General features: G+C 45.1%; 1 protein-coding gene across 2 annotated transcripts in view; it reads right to left on the reverse strand.

Moving 5' to 3' along the window:
- Positions 1-27,689, reverse strand: part of RAI14 (retinoic acid induced 14) — a 131,135-nt gene that overhangs the window by 87,888 nt on the left and 15,558 nt on the right. For both annotated transcript variants that reach the window (XM_090276183.1, XM_090276184.1), the window contains exon 2: positions 23,924-24,007. In XM_090276183.1, the coding sequence (XP_090132309.1) occupies positions 23,924-23,959 (36 nt within the window). In that variant the 5' untranslated portion in view covers positions 23,960-24,007. The remainder of the gene's footprint in view (positions 1-23,923; positions 24,008-27,689) is intronic.

A 27,689-nucleotide genomic window follows, 5' to 3' on the forward strand; every position in this document is an offset into this window, starting at 1 on the left:
ACCCATACTTATCCTTAAAATCAGTGGCTTTCCTATAACACAGGATATTTGCCTACTGCTACATCTTTTAGCACAAACAACTCCAGATGTGTATTATCTGGTGTTTTCCAAGGTCAGAGTTCTTTAGCAATTTCGGATTCCTAGAGTACAGGAAACTTGGTTGTTTTTCTTCAACTGGACTGTAGCTCCCCAAGTACAACAGCATACAAATACATAAATTTCAGCCAGGAAATCATTTTTTTGTAACGTCTCATGTCCTTTTAAGTGTCTGGCCTGGTAAGAATTCTGGGAAGAATGACGGTAACATGTCCCTAATTTGTAACTGAAGGAACTGCAATTCTTTCATCCATTCGTCCAGTCACTCAATGACCTGTTGAGCACCTGTTAACGTGCCAGGCTGGGCATCAGCAGGGAACTAGCCAAAGCCTCTGTCCTCACACAGCTGCTGCTCTAGGCAGAATAAACAGGTCCTATAAATATAAATACATCCTAAATAAAAAGGTATGGTGTCAAGGAAGAGGAATATTTTAAAAGTGGAAGTGAGGGCAGAACTAGGGAGTGACAGGAGCGTGTGATTTTACAGAGGCAGGTGCATCACGGAAGACCTTTCTAGGCGACATCTGAGCAGAGACCCGAAAGAGGGGAGCCCTGCGGAGGCCTGGGGAAGAGTGTCCCAGAGCGGGAGCGGCAGATGGAGGCCTGAGGATGGGTGGGCTGGCCGGGCTCAGGGAAGCACCAGTGAGCCCAAGCCTGGAGCAGAGCAGATAAGAGGACTATGAGTGAGAGGCCTGGAGGCCACCTGGTAAGGACTTGGCTTCTGTTGCCTGGGATGGGAAGCCACTAGAGGATGCTGAGCACCAGAGTGACAAAAAGGGATCCCTCTAGGTGCTGGGAGGGAGCACCAGGTAGAAGCAGGAAGGCCAATGCCGGCATGACGTGCTTGTTGCCTGCACCCGGAAGCATCAGTCAGCACAATGAGAGACAGTTCGTGGGCCTGTTTTGCAGATAAAACTATTATACTTTGCTGATGTGACACAGAAATTAGGGCATTTGAATCAGACAGGATTGACGTCAAACTCCAACTCTGCCACCTACTAGCCATGTGACCTTGGGAAAAAGTTTTAATTTCTCTGAGTCTCAGTCTTTTCTGTAAAATGGGGATAATTCCACCTTCACTGCAAAGGTAGAAATACGATATATAAGCACCTACTATGATACGTGGGTCTATTATTTGAAAAGTACTTTTACATTTCTTTTTAAATCCTCTTTTATCTTTGGTTAACCCAAATAGGCCTGACCCCCCCCCCCCAAAAAAAAAAATTCTCATAGAGAGTTGTCGGGAGAACAGAACTTCCATGGAGCTGAATTCCCCTTCACTGGCCCACCCTTTCTTTGCTGGCTGGAGTTGACTGTCGTTACACATTTATTTCTTTAGCACGGCAGTTGTTTTCCAGGTTGGGTTGTAGCAGTTCTAATCTGAGCAGAATCAGCAAATACCGTCTGTGCCCCTTATCAGAGAGGAGGACAGACACAGTCAATGAAAAACAGAATTCTGGGGCTGAGAATGTCTGGCGATGCCAGGAAGGTATGTGGATATAGGATTGTTAATTGTATATTAGAAACTCCTGCTCTTATACTCAATAAAAGAGAGTGAATTATTATTATACATTACTGGATTCTAAACTGGGTATTCTTGCTTCCTTTCCTGTCCAATAATTATAGTTAGGCCAATACTTCTCACGGCAACGTATGCTCACAATCATCGGATGACCTTAGATCCAGCAAGGATTGAAACCACGGAGCCCTAAAAATTAAATAGAAAATCTCTCTGTCTTCTTAGCTGGATTGCCCAAAAGAAGATATACATGTCGTATATACTTAATTGTGGTTCCCTCTACTTCCCCACCCCAAAAAACTCAATGCCCCATCTGCATGGTTGCCACTCTAAAACTTAAAATGATTTTGTAAATCTCATTTGTGTTTAATGTGACTTTAAAAAGCTATTCCAAAGAACAGCTGGTTGAAGAATAGAAGCCTTTGCGTAGAAATCTAAAATGACTTATTTTGGATGCTTAAAAACGGTTAGAAAACTTATAACGGAGCCCTTATAGTTGAAACTCAGAAATCTGTTTGAAGAATTTAAACAGTTTTAACAGAAGTATAACGCAGTACTCAAGAAGAAAATTAAAAATCAAACAGAGCCGTATGGATCAGAATAGCAGGATTAGCTTAGGAAATTCCACCTACAGAAGACGAAAACATCTAAAATTTTCCATTTCCCAATGACAAAAGGAGTCAGTCTGAAGGCCTTCCTTTTTAAACGTTTTGGTTTTTTAATGCTAGTATTAGAAAGTACTTCTTTGCAGTATCTGCATATTCCTATTATTTGCAAAATACAATGCATTCAGCGAAGCCTCTTACTACTATTAATAGAAATAGTAGCAGCAGGAGTTGTCAGAGTTCATAAGCTCTTACAGCCAAGTTTACTAGAGCTGGCAGCTAACCATGAGTCCCAACTGCGATGCTTCCCTGTCCCCTCCTTAAGGCATAAACCATCTCCTACTCAACTTTTTCTCTTCCTCTTCCCATCTGCCCCCATCTCCTGGAATCTTTTATCTCTTTCTCTCTCATGTGGGCATCCGAGTGTCCAAGTCTACTTTCAACATGCCTTTTGAATCTACCCCCGCCTTTCTATCCATATTTGACCTCTTTTCCTTGGGCCCTTTATTCCTTCTCACCTAAACAATTACCTGCTAACCCATTCTACACACTGCCAGACTTAACAGTGTCAAAGTCACTCCACATTCAATTTCCTAAAGTCAAGCACCCAGGCAGGCACTTACTGAAAAGCCTTTAATGACTCCCCAGTGCTTATGAGATTAAGCACCATCACTTTATCCCAGGAGTCATGAACCTGGACATTACCAAGTCACTTTTCTCCCCTCTTTTCCCAAACGGCTACCTAACTACAGACAGAGTGGACCACATGGGCACACCCTGTGCTTTCCACCTCCACACCTTTGAGAAGGCTAAAGTTGACTTGATCAAGAAGGACCTCAATCCACCCCGGCTGGTGTGGCTCAGTTGGAGCATCATCCCATAATGAAAAGGTTGTAGGTTCCATTCCCAGTCAGGGCACATGCCTAGCTGTGGGTTCGATCCCCCATCTCGGTGTGTACAATCCCCTGGCCTGGCAGCGTGTGATCCCTGGTCTGGATGTATATGGGAATCAACTGATCGATATTTCTCTCTAGCGTCAAAGTTTTTCTCTTCCTTCCTCTCTCTCTAAAAGCAATGAAAAAAATGTCCCCAGGTAAGGATTAAAAAAAAGAAGAAGAAAGAAAGAAAGAAAAAAGAAAGATCTCAATCCCATTTCTCTTGGAATTTTGCCCATCTTGCAGGAGCCTTCCTTTAGCAGGGCTTTCTTTCCCCTGTTTAAACCCCTCATTTGGGTGTGAAAAGATTTTCTCCTTCCAGCCTCCTGACAGATGTCTTTGATCTCCACTTTCACGCAGTGCCATCATTTCCCTGTCCTGACCCACTACTATCATCACCCTGTAGACTCTCAGAAGACAAGGTCAGGGCCCTGCTCCCCCTACCATCTTCTGAGGCACTCCCCGAAGACGCTCAGAAAATGCTTATTCCGTTGATCTTAAAACTACCTTGCAGGGATTGTACTTTCCTCCAAACCTTTAAAGCGTGTACTTTATTTCACTCATGTGGCACTTACCTTCCATCCTGAATATTAACTCTACCACAGACGGATGTCCCATATGCCCAATGAAGACAGCAGGCTCCATAAAGACAAGACCATGTGTCCCGTTTTATGTATGGACCAGAATACCGCATCTAATAGTACTAAGTACTTATACGTATAAAGCTACATTTCCCCAAGGTTATGTTCCTCAGGATGCTGGGTAGTAAAAAATTATTAGCACAGGGCATGCACCCCCTAACCCCCATCCAACCTTCCCTGTCTTACTTACAATGTACATTAACACATTAAGGGCACTGAGCAGTCCTGTAATAAAGAAACCTATTTATTTTGCTCAACAGGACATTTTTCCAAACAGAGTTGACATAAGAAAACATTTCTTGCTTATAACACTTACTGCCATCCATCAGTGGGGAAACTCTTCCAAAGTCTCTGAAACAACATCCTATATATAACTAAGTGCTCAGCAAACAACACAAGACATTTTACAGTCTACGAGCACTTTCAACACATTATCACAACTGAACTTCCTCAATAGGCAACTTCGCAAGTAGGAAATAATAAAGAGAAAACCTGTCTTGCTTTCTTCCAATCCTTCCACTTCTCACTCAACATTCCTTCCTTTAGGCATCAACTGAAAACCCCTTCCCTTCAGTCACCTTGAGACACAAGGCGACTCAACTCAGGTCTCCATCAAGGGACATGTTCCAGCCTCTTGGAACTGACAGGGTCCTTAGAATATAAACTCCAAATTGTTCCTTTTCCTTAGAAGAAACATTGGTTATAGGTCCAGAAATTCTACCTTGAAGACACAGAGATACCAGGAAAATGATTTTAGCTTAATAGAAACCCATACCATTCCAAATTTATAGAAGTATATCCAGGAGAAATGGGTTCAAGTGTTTACAAAAGAAAACCCACGATAACAGTGGCTTGCTTACACAAGATATGTGTCTATATATAAACAGAGTCTGAGAGGAGTCAGTCAGTCCAGAGCGGACAGGACAGCCCCGAGGACAGCTGAGGCTGGGGCTCCCTGTGTCTGTCCCACCAACCTAATACAAGGCTTCCATCTTGAAGATCAACTCAGGGCCCCCAGTGGCAGCTGGATTGCTAACCATAAAAAAAAAAAAAAAAAAAAAAAAAAAGATGGAATAGGTACAAAATGTGTCGCTTTCAACAGAGTGACAAAGTCCCTTATGGAGCCTTTTTTCCCAGTCCCCCGTCACTTCTCATGTACCAGGACCTGGACACGCAGGCAAAGCAGTGCAAAGAAGGCTGGGAAATGTGGTCTTTCAGCTGACTACATTGCATCCCTTAAATAAGGATTTCTATTACTAAGAAAGAAGATGGGAATGCTGGTGAGAAGTCTCTGAGTGCGGTGTTTCTCAGGCTCGTCCATGACTAAGAATCACGGGCATGGGACGGGTGGCGGAATCAAGGCAGGGGGAGCGCCTCATGGAAATACAGATTCCTAGGCTCCACCCAGACCCCCTGCCCAGAACCTCCAGGGAGTGGATCTGGGGATCCCTGTTTTTAACAAGCCCCCTAGGTGATTCTTATCAATAATCAAGTTTGGGAAACACGAAAATCTAATCTCCTGCCCAACTCGGCTGTCTCAGCAAATTCCTGAGCCTGGGGACTTAGAGGCAGTCGGTCCACCCTTAAAGCAGCAAGAGACGTGGAAGTTCTTTCTCATACTGAGGCCGGCTTCTGTGGGAGAGCCTACCCCCTGGAAAGAACCAAGGGGACCCTCAACATAAAGGAACTGCCGAAGTAATTATGAGTCAAACAACCAGGTGTTTTAACCAACTTCTTCCAACACATGGACAACTATGAGCAGATAAAAATCAGCCCACATCCTCACAGAAAGCTTCAGAATGACTGTTCCCTAATTTTTTCAGTCTCACTTTACCAACTAGGACATCAGTTTGACAAGTGTTACCTGAAGCTGGGTGAAGGCCTTCAGCCTATGGGATCGGTTTTGCTTTGAGGATTAAAGCAAAGCTACAGAAAGAAAGGTGTACTGTACTTGGTAACATTTAGAAGTCAACTATTTTCTACTCCTGTTTCCCTGTTCATGGCAACATTTCTCTCCTCCAAACAAATGTATTGAGGGACGGACCACGTTAGTTACTTGTATTCTACCATCTGAACAGTTCTAGAACCAAGGGCGACCTAAGGACAAACTTGTGAGTGAATGAACTCTAGGACTGATGAAGGATTATGATTTCATTTGCTCGTCTGCCCAGGCTAACACCAAGAAAATCTGGTGAGGTGGCAGGTGGATGTGGGTATTTAACTAGACATTGATGGGAAAGGGGAGCAAACTGGAATTAGACATTGAGCTTAATAAACTGGGGAGCAAGAGCCTGTTTGCCCCACCAGACAGCTACAGCTTTTCACACTCCAGAGAATCACATCATTTCTCCACCAAGGGGATGAACACTCCTCCCTTTTGCCCTCCAGTACTGGATTGTTGGGGGGCCGGGGGGAGGTGCTGAACCAGAGAGGCCTGTCAGTCTTAACTGGAGCTGTAAACCCATCCACAGCCCGTGAAAGCTTGGGAAGTTGACTGGTCATTTGGAAAAGGGCCTGGTCTGTGCCCAGCCCAAACTAATATAATCCCAGATGAACAAAGAAGCTCTCTCTCTCTCTCTCTCTCTTCTCTCCTGATGATCCACACCTGCATGGTGCACACACCTGTTCTCTCCGTGGTTACGTGGCCCAAGCAGCCACATGGGCCATGGCCATGTGCATCGCCAGGCCTGAATACCATGGCACAGCCGTGGACAGCAGCTGGGAACACGCACTAAGCTAGCCGGATGCTGGACTGGACTGTAAGATGGAGCAGAAACTCTGGACACTGGCTTCTGCGTTGGCCTTGCTGAGAGTAAGGCTGGACGTTTTCCACTGCCGGATGGAAGGAGATGGGACCTTGGAAATCCAGGTGGCAGCTTCTCTTTACCACGACCCACCACAATCTCCCAGGCATGGGTCCTAGAAAAGCTTTCCTCGTGATCCAGCAGGAGAGCCTAACTTCCCCCTGAAACAGAGGGGTTTACTTAAACTCAAAACTGCTTATACTTGGCATGACCTCTCCTCGGGGCACAATGGTTCTGACTCCTATTTAATCTGATGTTTCTTTATGATTGAAGAATTAAACCTTCTGAGTACAGTGAATAAATGAATGAAATAAACATTATTTCTGATGCTGGTACTGGTACTGGTGCTGTGGTTTAAATTAAGTTCTCAAAAAAGAAAAAAAAGAAAAGATACACTGAAGGCCTAATTTCCAGTACCACAGAATGTGACCTTATTCGAAAATAGGGTCTTTACAAGGTAAAGAGGTCAACAGGGTAGGCCCTAATCTCTATGACTGCTGTCCTTATTAGAAGAGGAATTCTGGGTACCAACAGAGATGAAGGGATCAAGTCTGTGCCATTTGCCTAGCAGGCCTGTGACCTTGTTAAACATGACTGTCACTCCACTCTTCTGAGCTGTGTCCCCAGGACTGGAAATTATTGGAAAGCAAGAACAGAACTAACCACTCCCTACAGCCACAGGCAGGAGATAACACTGGAACAGACGGCCTCAAGTTACAAGTGTTACAACACCCCAACAGCCCAGAAGCCACACCACAGCACGCCCCCCTTTTAGATCCAATTATGATCCAATGAAAGTTCAAAGCCCCCACCCCTCAATGCTGGCATCTCTCTCCACACCCCACCCCTCCCCTTTCTTGGAGAGTGAATACAAACTTCACTTGACTCTCTACACTCTCTTCTCTTTGTGAATTCTTTCACAGCCTGCCTCACCGACACCCTGTGGGTCGCGACCCCTTTGGGGGTAGAACGACCCTTTCACAGGGGTCGCCTAAGACCATTGGAAAACACATATATAATGACATATTGTTTCTGTGATTCATCACTATGCTTTAGTTATGTTCAATTTGTAACAACGAAAATACATCGTGCATATCAGATATTTCCATTACGATTCATAACAGCAGCAAAATCATAGTTAGGAAGTAGCAACGAAAATAACTTTATGGTTGGGGGTCACCACAACTTGAGGAACTGTATTAAAGGGTCGCGGAGTTAGGAAGGTTGAGAACCACTGCCCTAACGGAACACACAGAGGGAAGACAGCGCTGTGAAGACAGAGGACTGAGTGATACACCTATAAACCAAAGACTGCTAAAGATTGGCCGCATACTGTCAGGGTCAAGGCCAAAGCAAGGAAGACAGGTTTCAGAGGGACAGGATTTCACACTGCTCGCCTCCAGAACGGGGAGACAGTAAATTTCTGTTGTTCTAAAGCCATCCTGTTTATGGTACAGAAGGTCCCGGGATAACCGGGATAACGTTTAGTTCATCACAGTTTTGTACCTTCATTAGAATGTTGATGTCTTCAGAACATAACTCTTATTTATATCAATTAGCCTATGGTAAAAAAAAAAAAAATGAAGTGGTTTCATTACACTTTGTTTCACTTAAAGGAGCAGAAACTATCAATGTTAAGTGAGGACTTATTGTACTTTGTTATGGCAACTCGAGCAGTGAATACAACTGATTTGTAAAGATCTCCTTCTTCACCAATGTTAAATTCAATGCCCTCAGTCTAAGACAGGAGCTGCCTGCCTGCACGGCTTAAGAACTGCACATGACCACTTGAAAATAATTTCAATTATTTAAACGTAGGCTTCAAACTGCACTTGCTTTCTCCTGGACTGTTTGAAAACCAGGTTTTTCCACTGGTTATCTGGAGGGTGGAGGAGTAAGGAAGATGGAGGGGGTTCATTCTGATGCCCCTCTGATCAGGCTTATCTACAAAACTGCCTCCTGCTACATGATGCCCTTGTGATCTTGGATCGATGGCTCTAAACACTTCTTGCTCAGGGCAGTCTCCCATGGATAGCCTTAAAAATGCTCAGCCAGGCTCCTCGCCAGAAATTCTGATTCAGGTGATTTGGGGGCAGCTGGATCGAGGAACAGTATCGGGTTTGTTTTTTGAAGTATTCCAGGTAATTTTAATGTACAGTGGGAGTTAAAAATAACTGCCCAACACGACGGGGGTAAAGTTCTGTTTCTGTTTTAAATCCACGGAGGAGGAAAAGAACCCTCCAAAACTCAGAAATATTAGGAAAATCCATCCTGTGTGAAATTGACACTAAGAAACCATTGACTTTGAAAGTTGACTTTTAAAAATTAAATTTGTGTGAATAATTGTTCCATCGTTGTTTGATTAACAATCAAAGTTTTGCCTCTGTGGCTCTGTGGTAGGCAGTTAGGCGCAGAGTGGGAACCCTCGGCCAGGAACAGAAGGTCACCAGGGTGGAAAGCCCCGGGTGCCCAGCAATGGACAAAACTGGGAAAACCGGCCCTCGCCCCCAGGGTAACCTTTCCTCCCCTGGCATGTCATTGTCGTGCTGTAGACCCCCTTAGGGGAGGAACAAGGGGCCGAGGAGTTGCCTCATGCAACTCACACGTGGGCCCTGGTACAACCACGCCCTGAAGCACTGACCCCGAGGGATAACATCTAGGCCAGGCCTAGAAAAGCAGCAAAACCAGACAAGCAACGCCACAGCTGACACCAGGACCAGCTGCACTAATGACCCCATCCCTGGTGCTGACCAATCAGTGGAGACCACGACCCTGAAAGGACATACCTGGAAAGCTGATATATATTCTACTGAGATCCTTCTGTAAAATCCCCACCGTTGAAAGCCCTTGGGACAGAGGACCCAGCCTGCTCGCCCTTGCCCTTCCTTCCGGGAGCCGGCCTGCCTCCCCCACCTCTTCTCTCCACTCAGGTACATTCCGTTTATCTCTCTCCCTTACTGCTAAGCCCCAGGGGCCCTTCTCGGGCCTCTGTAGCTTGTTTCCTGAGCCCATTTCTTCTAAGGCTCGCTTCTGCCTCTGAGACGTTCTAACTAAATGTTCTCTTATTGTTTGAGTCTTGGCTCTGAATTCTTTCCTAGCCAGAAATTAAGTACCGAGATTGCTGAACTGAGGTCTTGTCTGGCTCCACAGATCTAACACCCGGTGCCTTCTCAACTCTGCCAACAGCTCAGGCACTCTAGGGCTTCTAACTTTATCTGTGGCATAAGAGTCTTCTATATTCAGTCCTAGCCTCCACAGTTCTACTAGAAAGTAAAATTTCATCAGTTAAAAAACAAAACAAAAACTACTGGTATTTCCACCATAGCAACTTGGCAAAATATCCAAATATCGAAATCCACAGATATCCATCACCTGTGAAATACTTAATAAACTTAAGGAAAGTTTTGTTTTGACAATTGGCAAGGTAAGTACTTAACAGCTGACCACGTGTATAGTCAGAATTCTGCACACTTCTTAAACACACTTGTTTCTTTTTTTTATTTTTTTATTCTTTTTATTTTATTTTTTGGTTTTTCAATTACAGTTGTCCCAAATTCCCCCCATTGCTCCCCCCAACCCAGCCCACCCTTCTCCCACAATCATATCCCTCCCTGTTGTTCATGTCCATGAGTCATTCATACACGTTCCTTGACTAGACCCTTCCCTTACTTATCCCCCTTTCTACTTCAGCTGTTTTATTGCTTAACTATGGCTCTAAAGAGTACATATATTTTTAAAGATTTGATTTTTTTTTTTTTATTTTTAGGGAAGAGGGAGAGAAGCATCAATGTGAGAGAGAAACATTGATTGGTTGCCTCTCACACACCCCCAACAGGGAACCTGGCCTGCAACCCAGGCATGTGTATTAAATTATATCTTGAATTATATGTAGATCAAACTCAGCAGAAGCTCAGCTTTTATACTACCTCATTTCTTGACAAGATAACCTTTTCTTAAGCCACTTCAGAAACAAATACAAATTCATAAATATAGTGGCCATATACAGCAGAAAAGGCCTTTTTTCTTCTTCCTGCCCCATCTCATTTTCTTTCACCTTTCACCATTTGTTCAAAGCACTGATTTTCCCCTTGGAGAGGCCAGAGACTTAAATATTTCCTGTCTGCAGCTCTGCTTTGTGCTTAAGGAAATACGAAAAAAAGACTTGCATATTTCAAGGGAAGGTCATTATAATCACTATAGACAATAGGATCACATTCTTTCCTCTCTATTTGTTCTTAATCAGTACAGATTACAAGAAACCTTCCTGGGTAAGAGGAAAAAGAGGACACATTCTGACTAGGTACTGAGGGAGACTTGAACACATTTCTATTAAAATGTGTATTCTATTCCCAGTGAAATAAATGTACTGCTTTCAGAACTTCTTACAGAAGCAATTACCAGTGGACGCAGAGAGGGGTGGGGGCACAAGGGGTTGGAAAGAGGCCTGAACATCCCCTTTAAAGCTTCATGAACGTTTCAAGAGGGTCTTACTTTACCCACGCGGAAATCCAGGGAGGTGCACTGACTTGCAGGAGTCTCACGTGCGCAAGCAGCAGAGCTGAGCTAAGTGAATGCACCCACTGTTCTGTCCACAAAACCGCCTGCCAAGTCTTGACGCCGCCCAGAAGAAACAATAAAACGTTGAGCCAGCCTCTTTGCCTCTCTGGCCTCCTGTTTTACATATTTATCATCTCTTAATATGTTATAATTGACGGGGACAGGGTGTCAGCGAGAGCTGGAGGTCGTGATTGAGTTACTGCCTCCTGTTAAGAAGACGAGAAGCTTTTCTGGAGTGGAAAGAGGGTATTTCTCATGAAATGCAATCACACGACAAAGTTTAAGGTCAAAGAACCACGTGTGCAGAGGGGGCACAAGCGTTACTTCTGTGCCCATAAGATGGCACAGATAACCTGGCCTTTCAAGCTGAGAAAAACACTCCAGTTGTAATAGGAGCCAGGTACAAAGAGCGAACTACACAGATTAGGGAGAAAAGGCTTGCAGTACCTGCTGACAGAGCATCATTGTACAACAGGCCCGAGACCCATGCAAGGTTCTTCTGAAATGAAAAATTTCTTCCACAAGTCCAGAACTCCACAGCTCAAGTGCCATTTTTAAAATGTCCACATTAAGTGTCTAACTATCAGCCTCCGTTCCATTACTCAGCCTGAAATGTTCTGAGTAAGGGACCACCAAATACAAGAAGAACCATATAGAGGCAGAAAATGATCCTTAGGTGACATATTTATGTTTACCTTATAAGAAATGTTCATTGTTCTCAGTTTAATGGGTAACTTTCCACATTCCATGGGTCATATAAAGCCAAGGCTACTGAAGTGAGTGATTTAACATTTCAAGGAAAAGTATGAATTATGTAGAGGTCAAGTCCCTTTTTATAAAGTGCATTACACAAATAAGGAAGTGGTTATAAATCTGAGTTCCAGGAATGGTAACTCCCTTGTATGGACAGAGAAAAACAGTGGAACAGAACAATTACATTCCTATGCTACGAGAACACACAGTAAAAACTCACAAAAGCCAAAATCACAGCATTTTAAAAAAAGGTGTTTCACTGAGATGCTCCATATTGGAATCGGTGTTGTTAAACCAGCAGCTACAGAGCACATTTCCCTTAAGTTCAGAGAGCAAAAAACGTATTCAAATACAGTAAGGTATCACTTACTCAAATTGAGCTTGTTTGCATACATTAAAAAAGGAGGAGGGGGGCGTGGCTATAAATTGGTGCCACAGGTGAATTTAAGTGAGCTGGTGGCCAATGTAAAGATACAACTGAGGTGACCCTTCCCTTTTGTTCTTACAATTTTTCTGTCTTCATGTAGGGCCTGACATCACTACCCAAGAGAAATACACTGCAAGCCACGTTTTATTTTTTCTGACAGCCACATTTAAAAAAGGTAAACAGAAGTAGATGAAATTACTTATAATATTTTATATAACTCAATACAACAAAAAAATCTTATCATTTCAGCATATAAAGGAGATAGGGGATTCATATTGAAAGCTCTTGTCTCCAAAAGGGAGGCTCAGCCATTACTTACACCCGCGACTTGGTCAATTGCATGTTGATTTCTTTGCAGTTAGCAACACTAACCAGGTTGGGTGCCTGTCAGGCTTATCCTGTTCACAGCTGGTCTGCAAAATACTGTGCTACATGTTGACAGGAAAGCTAGGAAAGCTACTAACAGGATATTTTACATTCTTCTTGCATACCAAGTGTTCAAAATCCTATATACTTCCGTCACATCTCAATTCTGAGGATATACGTAGTTAGACGGCATAAAATTTGACATTTGGAAAAATAAATCCACATCTTCACGTTGTTTCAAATGTAAACTTATCCAATATTTGAATGGAGTGTCCATGTTTAAATTTAAATTTATTAAAATAAATAAAATCTAAACTTCAGTGCCACAGTCGCTGTAGCCACGTTTCAAGTACTCCACAGACGCGTGTGCAGGTGGCACTGAGCAAGCGTGAGCCTGACACCTCCTTGTCCTGCCCTCACAGAAGGCGTTTCTCCTCCTGACCTCACGTGGAATAGAAATTGGGCAAGAAACCTTGAAGTCGGTCCACAGGGAGCTAAAAATCATTTCTTCCTTATCCGAAACATTTATAAAGTTCAGCTTATGAAATACAAAAATAAAAGAAATAGTTAAAAAAAAGCAAACAAACCCTGACTTGATAGAGGAGGTCTGGAACTGGGAATGCAATTGGAAAGTATTTGGGAAAGGGAAGTGAATATAGAGCATTTTTATCATATTTCATCCTCACAATATCCTAGGGAGGGGGGACTTTCCTAAAAATCCCATTTTACTGAATAAGAAATAGAGGTTCAGAGAGGTTAGAGACAGTAAGTGGAGTACACAGAATCTGAGCTTCACTGATGCATGAACTTAACTCTTTACGGATAGTTCCTGGAATCTGTGCACAAAACACTGCCCAGCCAAGGAAGTAATTATGGATGCCGATTCCCTTGTGGAGTTTAGAAAAGGCAGTAAGACAGAGCACACTGATGGGTGTGTTCATGGGTCCAGCTCCCCATTGTTAATGGCAGCACCGTATCTACAAATGCTTCACTTGAAGTGGTGATACACATTCTCTCACCGTGTTAGATAGGACAAGGGCCTTAAGGTCTGGGCCACACTTACTAAATGCTATTCTTGCTACACGTTAAAATGTAGCACAGTATTTTGCAGACCAGCTGTAAACAGGATAAGCCTGACAGGAACCCAATCTGGTTAGTGTAGCTAACTGCAAAGAAATCAACATGCAATTGACCAAGTAGCGGATATAAGTGATGGCTGAGCCTCCCTTTTGAAGACAAAGAGTTTTCAATATGAATTCCCTGTCTCCTTAATTGCTGCAAGGAAATAAAACTACCTTGAGACAACTGTGTCTCATTCTTGAATAAAACACCCCAAGAGGAGAAGCCCTGGAGTTTGGTAACAAGAGGACAGAAAATCTCTGGGGGTGGGTCTTAGCAGCAGTTGGAAAAGCTTAGCCAGGCCATTGTGGCGTATGGTGAGCGTTGGTAACTACAGAACAAATTAAACCTCAAACTTCAGTTTGCACTAGCATCTCCTGGACTGAGCCCCACTCCCAAAAGGTCTGGTTAGGGGAATCTGGAGGAGCCCACGAATGTGCATTTCTAACAAGATCCTAGGATGCCGATGGCCCGGGCATCGCATTGGGAGGCTGGCTGAACTAGAAGAAACAGAAAGGGACCTAAATGAGGTCAAGAAAAGAACCGCTACAGGTTCTCCTGAGAACCTTGCCCATTCGGGCAAATTTCAGGGCCTGCAACTCCATCAGCCGAGGGCCCAGCAGGTAACCTGCTGGATCTAGGATGCACCAGATGCCACAGGTGGTAGCTATCTCCTGCTTCCAGGTTAGAATATGCAAAAATGCAGACCCACATGACAGAGGCCGCTTGACCCCAAGCCACTGACGCTTAAACCTCAGTGCCCCTTCCCTTGCACGGGTCCCTTCCAAACCCTGGCCATGTGCTCTCATTTTTCTTTTTCCTTTTCTTCTTCATGCTCTTTTATGACAAAGGGAGACACACGTGTCCATCAGTAAATGGGGTCTAAATTTGGGTCATTTTTGCCTGTGGAACGCGGGCTAGTTAATTAGCCTACTGCAGGTCTAAGTTCATGACTGGCCTGGTTGTTAGCATGGTTCTCCAACCACGGGAGCTAACGAGCTACAGATACAAAATAATGTCACAGTCTGGGTAAAACAAGGGCACATGTGGGCTGTCCATGATAAGCCAGGCCCCCCAACAATACTCATCAATGTGACACAACACAATCAAAAGTGGCCACGGGGACCATCCTAAAGGAAACCCACCTCGAAAGTCGCTCTGCCCTCTTATCTCTGTCTGCGACGTGAGCACGGTAGTCAATACTGAGCAGGGGGCAGAGGAATGAGGGAATGACCGTGAACTGTCAGTATTTAGTGTTGCTCTTGGTCATTCGTTCAACACAGTGCCTGTTTCTGAATGCTGCAGACAGAGCAGGGACAATGATCTTATACCGCCTACCATGACCCAGACTGCCACCTGCACCTACATCCATGGGCTCACTGTGGAGGAAGGGCAGGTGTCATTTCCCAAATACACTGGAAAGGGCAGGAATCTGCAGTACCAGACTCCCAGGCCTGTGGGACTTGCTTGGTGAACACTCACCGAAGTCCACAAAACAATCCACCTTCCAGCTATTCACAGGGCACAGCCAATGTCCTAAGGCCTGTCACAGCGCCAGAACCACCACTCAGGGGACAGCTGTGTCCCAAACCTTCAGAAGCACAGCCAACCTAGTCTAAGTCATGCTCTTTGTTATTTCAAAAACAGAAAATAATACAAACATTCCTTAAGTGTCAGGCCCCAATTTGCATTCCAGGTCCTCCTCTCCCCCAAACAGGTATAACTGCTTTGCTTTCCCTCTTCTCCGCCCTGTTCTTATCGCCGGCACCAAAGGCCTTCAAACTGATCTTGGTGAATCTGGCTACTAGGCTCTGCGGCAGCATGTTTTGGTCAAAGTTGAACAGTGATAGCATCTGTCAGTTGCCACTGGAAATTTTGGAAAGGAGAATTTAAAATCCAATTCCAGGCCTTTCTGTGGCTGGCTGGAATCCTATTCTGCATCTCCCCCCCGCACACACCTGTGCGTATCAGAAATCACCGTCACTGTGGTGAAGGTTTGACTTCTAGAGCCAGTGTCCCCAGCACAAGTCCCGGTTCCTACATCACCTTCATGACTTGCACAAGTGTTCCACGATTCACATGGGAAGTCCTCACCTCTGGTACTTCAGAATGTGACTTGATTCAGAAATGGGGTCATCGTAGATAAAATTAGTTAAGATTAAGTTATTCTGGAGAGAGGTGGGCCCCTAATCCAACAGGACTGGTGTTCTTGTACAAGGGAAATTTGGACAGAGACCCACACAGGGGAACACCGTGTGAAGATGAGGGCAGAGATCAGGCGATGCATCTAGAAGCCAAGGAACTCCCAAGATTTCCAGCAATGCACCAGAGCGAGGAGAGGGGCGGGGAACATGTTGTCCCCAACAGCCCTCGGACCCACTGACAAACGGATCTGGGACTCCCATCCTCCCGTACAGTTAAACAGTAAGTTTCTATTGGTTAAGCCAGTCCATTGACACTATGAATGGCTTGTTACCACTGGGATGGCAAGCTGACACAGCCAGGACGAGATCACAGTTTCCTCCTCTGTAAAATGGGGATAAGAATGGCACTTCTCTAACAGGAATAAAGAAATCACGATTTGTTAAATTGATTAGAATAATGCCTGGCACGGAGTGCATGTGAATATTTAAAAAAAAAAAAATTCTCTGAACATTCTTTCTTAAACAAATAGATTCTCCCCCCCCCCTTTTTTTTTCCCTCTCAGGTTTCCTAAATGCCTCTTCCCACCGATTTTCTTAGTGAAAAACAAGAGCAATCATAAGCCCACACCAGATTTCTCAGGAGATGAAGGGCACTTCCACTGCCTGGCAGGCCCAGAGCAGGTGTGGCCTCTGTATCAACAGGAATCTAGATTTCCTCCCTGCTCTTCACCCCATACCCACTTGAAGCAGCACGTCCTTTCCCTCCCAGAGCAGCCACCACCCTAGCCTTGGCCCTAGTCCTAGCCCTTCTCGCCCCCAACCCCCCGAATCCACCTACTGCCACAGAGCCAATCACCTTGAGAGCCCCTTCTCCAGGTTTACCTGCCCTGTCCACCCCCAGCTTTCAATGCTGTGCGGAAGTCCATCCTTCCCGTCTAACTTTGCTTTCTATTACTTCTTCAAGATCATGTCCCTTTTCAATGAGTCTCCTCACCCCGACCTCCAACTCTTGTTATTCCCTCACCAGCACTGTGAATTCCTCTGGGAATCCTAATCTACCCAATCAAGAAGGTCCAGCCCCAAACTCAAGTTTTCTCTGAAGCCCTCTTTTTCACCTGGACTCCTGACTTTGTTTTGAATGACAAAAGCCTTGTACTGCTTTAACAGTTTCATGCCTGTCCATCATAGTGTCTCCACTACACATTCATCATTACACACTAACGAAGACCTACTAATGCCAGGCACCATGCAAGCCAACTGGGCAACAGATATCCTTAGTTACCATTTATTGAGAAGTTACTGTGGGCCAGATTTTATCCTAATCTTTATGGCAATGCTGTGAGAGAGGGCTGGCACCACCCTGGTTTAGAGATGAAAAAACCAAAGATAAGAGAGATTATGTAACTTGCCCAATATCAAATACATAGTTAAGAAGAGACAGAACTGGGACAAGAAAGAAAGCAGGGCTGTGACATGCTATAATGGGCCAACTATAATGAGACTCCAAAGAATGAGGACTGAAGCACTGTCCATGTGCAAGGATGCCAATAATCAAGGAGATATGATATATATCATTCCCAAACCTTCCTATGAAGGTGTGGGACTACGTCATGACGGTCCCTATGCATGTAAGCAATCCCAAAGTGATGACTGTGAATGGTGTTGATCCCACCAAACTGCGCACCTCACGTATTACTGGATGAAGAGGAAAAGGCTCAGTGATAACCTGATGTCCCCAGCTGGTAACTCAGGAGCAGTTTCCATTTCTAACATGGCAAAGGCACTGAACATCACCTGGAACAGCATGCTGCAATCGGCATCCGCCAATAGGACTCTGGGGAATTGGGCAAATAGCAACCAGCACTCACTTCTGGGACAAACGTAATCAAAACGAACATTTGGCACCCTTTATCACCTAACTCTCAGATGAGACACCTTGTGGAAATGACCTGTGGCCGAGTGTATTCGTTTCCTAGACTGTCACAATAAAGGGCCACAAACTGGGCGGGTTCAACAACAGAAGTATTGTCTCACGCCTCCGGAGTCTAGAAGTCCAAGGTCAGCACGTCAGAAGGGCTGGTTCCTTCTGAGGCCTGCGAGGAAGCAGCTGTTGCGCGCCTTGCTGGCCATCGTCGGAGTTCCCTGGCCTACAGGTGCATCCCCCAGCTCTCTGCCTTCATCTTCACACTGCATCCTAGTAGCTCGGTTGTTCTCTCTCACTTCAAAAAAGAAGTCTGAAGTGCCTTCGCCTCTCAGGGAACAAACCACCCCACAGTCTCCCGGATCCTCCCCTGCCATGGGGGAGGACACCCGCGTTGGTGGACAGCGCTCACAATGACGTACAATCACTGAATGGGTCTTTACACTCGGGACAACACGGGAGAATTCGTTTTATGCTTTGGATTTAGGAAGGTGAATGCCCTGTGTCAGCAAGTTTGTGCAGCGGTTAACGAGTGCAAGCTCTGGTGTCAGGGAAAATCTGGGCTTCAGATCTCTCTGCCATTGATCACATGTGTCACTTTGGCCAAATGACTTAACTTCCCTGGAGCTTAATATCTTCCTCTGTAAGAATGCTTCTTATTTCTGGGGTAGCAGGTCAGGGATCAATACATGTTTATGCTTGTCATTAATACTACGTATTAGACAGTGTCGCCCATTAAACGACTGGGAGACTCTGGCCTCACTCTGTTACATCCAAAAGACACAGTGCTGTGGAGCTGAAGCCAATCAGCGAGCATGCCGTGGGTGGGAGGGGCAGAGCTTCAGAGAAACTGTTCTAGTATGGAAGGCATGGGGCTATGTTTTGGGTTGAATTGTGCCCCTGCCCCAGAAAAAAAAACTACTAGGTTGAAATCTTACATACCTCAGAATAGGACCTGATACGGAGATGAGATCTTTACAACAGTAATCAAGTTAAAATGGGCCCTAATCCAGTAAGAGTGGAGTCCCTCTGAAGAAGAGAAATTTGAAGACAGGCACACACGGAGAACACCACGTGAAGGTGACAGCAGAGAGCCGCCTGGTGCGTCTATGAGCCAGAGAGTGCCAGCAAAGGGGGGGCAGACAACAGATTCCCCTTCACGGCCTTTCCCAAGGCCAGCCCTGCCAACACCTGGATGCCGGGCTGCTAGCTTCCAGAACAGAGACAATGCCTGCCTGTTGTTTCGGCCGCTGGTGTTTACGGCAGCCCTAAGAAACGGGGACAAGGCGAAACCAGGCAGCAAACAGATTCCCCATTTAAGGAAGGCTGACAAGACCTGGAAAATATGCCGCATGACACAGACCTGACCGAATTCCTCTCCGGAAGTTTACGAGTCTCATACCTCCACCCCAAAAGGTCACCTCTGATGTATTTTTAAATCATGCCTATGAACAAGAGGCCGAGCATTACAAGCGCATGCAAGAAGGCTCCTTGGTCAACAGGGAGACTCGGGTTTTCCATCCTCCCGGTTTTTTGCTTTTGCATGTGTGTGATAGGGGAGAGGGGCTTGGGCAGGTGTAAAAAACTTACTAGAAATGACTAAAAACTCCTTGAAAAAAAAATACCTTGGCAGATGTCGATTATCGACTTTCGTGACAGCTGTTCTTTCAACAGGCAAGAAATTCAAGCTCCTGTCTGAGCAGGTCGCATCTGGTTCCTCAAGATTCACGGGGTGTGTGCATTTCTTTGGCTGAAGGCTGCCATCGGTAATAACTGCTATGTAAAGAACCCTATCAATTTAATCTCTCATGGTGCCAGCCATTTTGAACTGTCTGCTTTTGAGTCTTTTTTTATGGAATGTCCAGCGCTTCCCTATTACAATGGAAAACGTAATTGGAAATAAATCTTTCATAAAATTAAACACACAGCCACAAAGTCGACTCTGAGGCCTCGATCATGTTTGAGAGGCATATCTCAAGATTTGTCAGAGATCTTTCAACCCCGTTTCCCATCCCTCCACCTCCACCCCTGTCACTCAGGGCACCAAAAATTGGCATTTACAAAGAAATTCCAGGAGCCTGAGCATTTTATCAGCTAAGGGAAATCCCAGCCTTCCTGGCCTCATTTCTCACGACGACAGCTCATTTTTCCATGGGGAACCACGCATTAGTTGCTGCAAATATTTAAAGAGTTAAAGAAGGCACTTTCAAACTGTAGTCATAAAAGATATAAATAATGATGATTTAAAACTCCATGCTTATCTTATAAGCATAAAAGTCAAGTATGTCCATTTTTAAAACGAGAAAGAAATATTTATAGAGTTGTAATTAAAAGACTCAGAGCCATGCATGGGCACTCTACTGGGCTCTGGAAGTATCAACAATATAATGTCAAGGGCCGTATTTTAAGACAGTCACCCAGCATCACCCTCCCCTCCTCTCCCAGTCACCCTTTCAGATGCTACCCACCCTCTACATAGAAGAGGCTCTGTGTGTGAAGCTCTCCTAGGTTTCCCCATTTCCAGGGATTCGCCCTTCTCTGAAAATCTACAGCACTGGCCATGCTGAGCCCACAACGTAACAACTGGCTTATATCACCTTGAAGGTTCCCTTTAATAATGATCATTCTATACAATTTGTATTTCACCTTAGTTATTTCTTTGCATGCTATTTCTTTCCTCCCACTTCAGTTTATGAGCTTCTTCAAGACAAGAGCCATACTTCACATTTCCCCTGCGTTCTCTCCCATATCTAACCCAAGTTTAAGGATGCCCAAAATAAAGCGATTAAAGGGAACTGAAAAATGTCATCCACAGGAGAAGGACAAGTGTTCAGCTCCACAGCTCTCTTTAGCCTCTGTGGGTTATCTGCAGGATCCCAAGTAATTTCAGGGATTCGAGCAACGAGACAATGACATTATCTAACCACAGTCCACAGAGTCAGGTTCAGTCCCCTATTGCATGCACATAAACCTGACCTTGATGGGGTGGCCGTCTGAGCCAACTGTCCTAGAAGGGACGCTGGGATAGACCTCTACCTGCATGATGGTCCTGGAGTAGCAGAGCGGCCTTAAGCCCATCCACAGGGGGCCTCCTCTGGGCCAACTGTGTCCTTTTTCACTCCTGGGTTTTGCTCTCAATGGCCAGAGGCCTGTCAGGCTGCAGACAGACCTCCCAGACACAAGCGGGCTGAAACGCGATCACACCAGTGGGTCACCTGCCTCCTCTTTATGAGAGCACGAACATGATCTGCTGTCCCTTCTTCCTACCCCCCAGAAACACAAAGCGCCCTTTCTTCCAGCGTCTCCATTCAGCCCCACACAGAGACAAGCAGGAAAATGTGATGGCTGGGGGTTTAGGCTCATTCTTTGAGAGAGACTACTCACTTTGGGTTAAAAAAAGAATATCATTTGGCTCATTTAACTGATTATAAAAAGTTGAAATTTTATTTTTCTTGTAACGTAAATATGCAAATTGAAAGGCACACACTGAAAAGCAAGCCTCCTTCCTCTCTCCACTCCCAGCTCTCCATTTCCCTCCTCAGAGGCAGCAGCTATTGCCAGATTGCTCTGCCCTCTAGACCATGTATATACTTTTCCAATCCCACTTTTAAAAAATTTATTTTAAAAGGAAAGAAGAGAGAGGGTGGGAGGAAAGAAAAAACATCGATTTGTTGTCCCACTTATGTATGCATTCATTGGTTGACTCTTGTATGTACCCTGACACGGGATCGAACCCACAATGTCGGCCTATCGGGATGACACTCTAACTGAGCTACCCAGCCAAGGCCAGATCCCACTTTTTATCATAGGTTTCTGATTAAAAGAAAAGAATAAATATTTACCAAGCATCTCCTGACTGCTAGGTCCTAAGATGTGTGTTTTGTATATATGAGCACACTTAACCTTCACGACAACTTTGTAAAGCTGCTATTTTTCTCCACTTTTCAGGGGACACACCTGAGGTTCAGGAAAGGTAAGAGATTTCCCAAGGCCGCACACCTCGGTCCAAAGTCACTTTCCCAAACTGCTGCTAATATTGTCCTGTCTCATAAATCCAAATCCCCAGCCAAATTTTCTCTTTCAGGAACCCTGGGCTCCAGAAACAGGCTACTTTGGTACAAAAACTGGTTGGCTATACAACTCAGAACTCTAAGAAGCCACACAAGTTACTGTGCCTTCCTTGGTCTCAGTGTCTCCATCTGTAAAATGAGCCCAACAAGAACACCTGCCATCTAAGGTTGTGGCAAGATGAAATGATTTTACCAAAGAGCTTGGCAAAGCACCAGACATATGGTAACTCGTATCACGTGGCTCGTGAACCAACTGGGGTTTGAAATGGTTTTCTTTTTTGTTTTCATCCCTTCCACTTAGCTGTTCGATGGCGTGGCTCTGGGAAGCACTGTGGGACGAATTGGGGGAGCCATCTGATATTTTCTGGCCCCATTATACCACTTTCCTTTGCTCCCTCCCCGAAGCTTGCTCCACTATCAGTTCTACTCTTAGCACAGATTGCCAACTGCTCAACCTTCCTGCTGCCAAACCCTAGAAGCTTTTAATAGTGTTATTACTGTGGTGTTAATGTATCACGGAAATACTGCAGTTTTTATTTAAAAACTAGAATCCAGCCACACCCGCCCTATTGCCACAGTTGGTGATTTTTTAAACCAGAAGTTTATGTGCCTTGCATTTCCCCCTGCCCCTGTTCATGTATCATGGAATTCTAGACTGATAAAATGTTGCTAAAATAATCTCAACTTGTATAAATGGAAGCTCCCCAAATTCCCTGGGAATGGAAAAGACATTGGTTAACCTGGTCACACATTTTTCAAACCCATATTTGCCCAACTGGGCAACACTTCCCATTTAACTGCCTTTTTCTTCTTAGCAGAAAGCCGAATGAGACCTACAGGCTCTAGTACCGCATGGCCGGCAGCTGAGGAGGTTTTTAGGGAGTTTCTCGGGGGAGTGGCAGGGGCAAGCGGTGAAGAAGTCAGAAGACTGAGGCTCTCACCAGCCAAAGGCCAGCGGGATGACTGGCCAAGCCAGTTCACATTCCGAGCGTCAGCCAGCTTACCTGAAGAAGGAGAAGACAAGACCAACTTTTCCTGAAAAACCTTTCTAGCTCTAACTTCCTTCCGGCCAGACAAGACTCCGCCATCATCCCGCAAGCATCCTCTCTGGTCTGGGTCTTATCAGGGCAGTAAGTTAATGTCATGATGCAAGCTCAGGAGATAAGCTTCAGCCAAAAGGAGGTGTGTGTGTCATGGGCCATAAAAGACGCAGCCTCGATTTATTGCAAAAATGTGGCTCTGCCGCGCTGTCATGTCGTTCACAGCACAGCAATAAAATCCAGGGTTACCGTTAATTACCTAATGTTAAACAATAGCCAAGCAAGCCCATTATGAGGATGATGTAGCTGGAATTCCAACAAATGCCCGTCCGTGAATTTCTCCCATTCAACGGTTCTGCTCGAACCATCTGGAATGCAACTCGTATGAGACTGGAATCTCAGTGGGGTTTACGAGGTGACCTCTTGTTAAAACAGCGTTGTGTATGACCCCGCTGCTATGCTATTCTTCTCCGTTTTCTCCTCTGGGAAGCTTTGTTTCACAATGCTGACATCACAGCTGGTTCCTCCAATCCAGCCTTTTATGATGAATAACAAATGAGTAAGAACCCCAGGAATTCAGGGGGAGAAAAGGTACAGGATAGATACTGTTCTACCATAAAAGTCTTCATAGAAAGTTAAGAACAGTTTCCTAAGGCTAACCATGAACCCTGCTAAGATGTAACTCTTTAACCACGCCCAGGAGACCAGCATCTCCTAAAAATCAGATTTGGGGGACGTTAGGAAAGCTGAGGTTTTTACTGATTCCTTTCTTGAAGACGTGTAATTCGTTCTTTTCTCTACACAGCACAGACCCCAGGAATTCTAAAATGTCATTTTTGAAAGCTGTACATACAAAAAACAAGGAGCCTAGAGCCGGCCACTCACAAAAGCCACCGAGCCAGGGCCCAGAAGAACGAGGAACTTACGTCGCTCTTCCTGAACTTTGCTTTCAAGCTCTTCATGTTCAGTCCATTCAGCCTTCCAAAGCTCTAGAGGTGACTGCTCAACACCTAAGCAGAGAAGGACATAAAGAAATCAAGTGTCAAGGTTCCCAAATCAATACCACAGACATTCCCTCCCGATGGGATTCCCGCTCTGGCCAGGGGCAGGACTGGGGTTGAGTCAGGCAGGTGGCCTGATTTAAGAGCGAAGATGTGGTCGAGAACATGTTATTCCCACTCAGGATAGATGCTACTTCTTGGAACCTGCTGACCTGTCCAAGTGAACCGGGCCTTTACATTTTACCTCAACATCCCCAACATTAAAAAGACAACAAGTGTAACTACTTACCCGTTGTTATACACAATACAGTATCTGTATGCTGAGCTAATTCCTCGCCACATCTTTCATGTGACAGTCATGCCACCCACCACCTTCTTCGTGAGCGGTCACCACAGTGAAGGATGATAAGGACGGCAGTTCATACCCCAGATGCCGAGCATTCCCTGTTTATTTTTCTCTGGGTGGTTTTCCCCCCTCGAAGCGCACAGGGCAGTTAGTGAAAAATGCCAGGAGCAACAAAACCTCCCTCAGCAAATACCTCATTCCTCGGGAGGCCACTTAAACAATGAAAGACTTCCCAGGTCCTCGTGGGACCCAGCTGTTCGTTACCACTTGGAGCTGAAAGAGTCTTAAGAAACCACCTCACGTAGCTGTGTACTTTTTTCAGGGATGAAAGTTTCTAGTTTTCATCTGACTCTGCAAGGGCGTTGTCATTCTTCCAACATTAACACGACTGATGGAGTCTGAGACCCTCGTTTTCCAGAAGCAGAGCCTCCGAGAAGTCAGGAAACCTGTCTGCAGCCACAAAGCCTGTGTAAGCTGGAATTCAGGACCAGGCGCCCCCGGTCGGACAGCTGCCTGTGTTCCCTGCTGCCCTCCAGCCTAAAACTAAAACCGAAAAGCAGGGTCCTGGGCTAAAACATGGATGGGCTTTGTCTTCTTCATCCGTAAACATGGAAAACGCACAAAGGGCAGAACTTGGCCTTTAGGTCAAAAAGGCAAGGAACCTTATGGGCAAGGTGATCGTAAGTGCTCTGTAAATGTAGCTTCAAGGCTCCACTGACAGAAAGTGAGGACAGGTCACCTTCACCCGTACTAGTCATCTGAGGACCAAGAAACAGCGGCCAAATGTTACCCACAGCTGACATTTCCTTTCCCAAAGCCGTTCCAGGAAACAGCTTTACCATCTTACCATTCGGGACTAAACTGATCTGAAGAGACGGGGGAATGCGAGCCACTACAAGGCTGTACTCATCTGTCCTCGTGTCCTCCTCGCGACCACCACACGTCCAGCAACTCGCTGGCTTCTCACGTGTTTATTTTTGTTATTGCTGCTGCTGTTACGCAAGAGTCTTGGCTGAATGGTATGAAAGCCCAGTCATCATAAGGCCCTTTCATGACATTAATCTGCAGCAGCCTCCCTGTGGTCCCCTTCAATCTACCCAACTCAGCAGGTCCAAGTGACAAAATGCATGTTGCCTTGGAAACATAGGTACTGTAATTACACCTTGGTAACTGCCAGGCATTTAACCACAGAGAAGGTTGGGCTGGTACCTGAACAGCAAAGTGTAAATTCCAGAACGGTGTTTCTCAAAGTTGGCCACTAGCTAATCTGAATCTGAAGGACCTGGGGACAGGTTGCTGAATGCAAAACCCTAGTCCACACCCCCATTGAAATTGAATCTCTGAGAGCAGGGCCCAGGAATCTATTTGGTCTGATCTTTTGCACACTGATGTTTGAGAACCTAGAACTGAGGTAGATAAACAGGGAATACACTTGTCCGAGTGGCACCGATTTATAAAAAGCCTTTCTTTCATCACCAAACAAAGCACCTTCCGATGACTCCAAGTGGCAGTAATAATAATCGGATATTCCCAAGGTGCCATTGGCTCATGGTCCTCCACCAGGTGTAGCTGGAAAATGGAAATCACCCTTGGAGTTTAATTCCTTCCACCTTCTGGGTGAAATGCTAATAGCCAAGGAAAGAAGCCAAATCCATGCAACAGGGAAAGGACAGAAGAGAGACCAAGGCTTGAATAATTCACAAACCATGTAGCCCAGGGGTCCCCAACCTCCCCCCTCCCCATCCATAGACGCCTTCACATTACCACCTGAGCCCCGCCTCCTGTCTCCACCCTTCCCTTGCCCCCCACCCAGGTCTGTGGAAAAATCGTCTTCCACGAAACTGGTCCCCTGGTGCCAAAAAGGTTGGGGACCGCTGGTGTAGCCCACGGAGGCGGAATCCACCCAAAGCGTTCCTTCAGTCACGGTGGGAAAGACTTCTGCTTGAGGTCATGGTCGGTTTTCACAGGTGGTGTGCTGGTTTTGTGTGTGTGTTTATCTATGGCATTTTTTTTCTTTTTTAGCATGCCAGTAAGAAGTATGCAAACTCTTATTTGAAGATTAAAATAAATAAAGCAACTAATTCCAAAAACCCCCAGGGCAAGGGATTAGCTATGGAAGCAATTATCTTCCTGGAATCTCGGTTCTGGGTGTGTGATAGCTGGGTGGTCTCTAGGTAGAACTTCAGGATGACTGAGATAGAAGGTCAAGGGTAAAGAAGTTCTGGAAACCTACAGAAGAGTAATTTCAAGATAGGAATGGTGGCTGAGGGTGACTGAAGTTAGTGATAGATCACTGCTCCCCTGGTATTTGTAAAAGAATCTAACACATGGAAGCCATGACCGGTGGAACGGAACCTGCCCCTGAAATGATGCTGGGCTCCCTCTGCCTCTGCATCGCCGCTTCCCCAAGAGGACCCACGGGTAAATCGGGGACTTGCTCATCTTCCTCGGGTCGGCATGCATCTCGCAGCTCCAATTCCCAAATCCAAACTTCCAAAGCCCAAACTGGGTTACAGTCTATCTTGAGTATAGTGACATCCGTTAATTTAGCAAGGCTCCACTAATAGCAGTCCTTGGGAATGAATGAACTGCACAGCAGCCTTATTTGGGCAGTACAAAAAGAGGATGAAATGTTACATGTAAGTTCTTCCATGTCAAGCAGAATAAAGCACGTCTTCCCACTGAACAGGAATTATCAGGTAGTTTGCTTCCTGCTCAGGCCACAATAAGTCACTGAAACACAGCTCCCATCATGGGTCGCCAGTCAACACGTGACATTGAATCAGTTAGTGAGGATATAACAGTGCAGGGAGGTACAGTCTTGTTCCCTTCTCAAAAGACCAGGTCCAACAAACAGGGTTTATTTATTAATCCATATTTCCTTTAAAAATAATGTAATTTTCAATCAAAGCTTAACAGGGGGTATCCTTACCTGATATAATTCTAGACTGAATCAAAAACCTTGATATTAGTCTAAAGAGCTTTATTATGAACTAATAAGTTACATGTCTTTGAGTATTAAAAATAACATAATGGGTATAGGCTTTCCTTTTGGGGTGATGAAAATGTTCTAGATTTATTGTCATGACGGCTACAGAGACTACAACCTCTGACCATCCCAAAACCATTCAACGCTACACTTCAAGTAGGTGAATTGAATGGGATGTGAGTTGTATCTTAACCAAGCTGGGTTTTTTTGTTTTTTCTTTTAAATAGCTTAAAAGTCTCCATTACCTTCTCCAATCCTCAAGTTAGAAAAACTCCAGGTTAGGAACCTCTGGACTGATCGAAAAAGAACTTCACAGGAACGGAGATTAACAAAGTAAGGTCTTTCACACTAAACTG

This window comes from Furipterus horrens, unplaced genomic scaffold (genome assembly GCF_987537825.1).
Source record: "Furipterus horrens unplaced genomic scaffold, mFurHor1.1.pri manual_scaffold_5, whole genome shotgun sequence".
Classification (NCBI taxonomy): Eukaryota; Metazoa; Chordata; class Mammalia; order Chiroptera; family Furipteridae; genus Furipterus; species Furipterus horrens.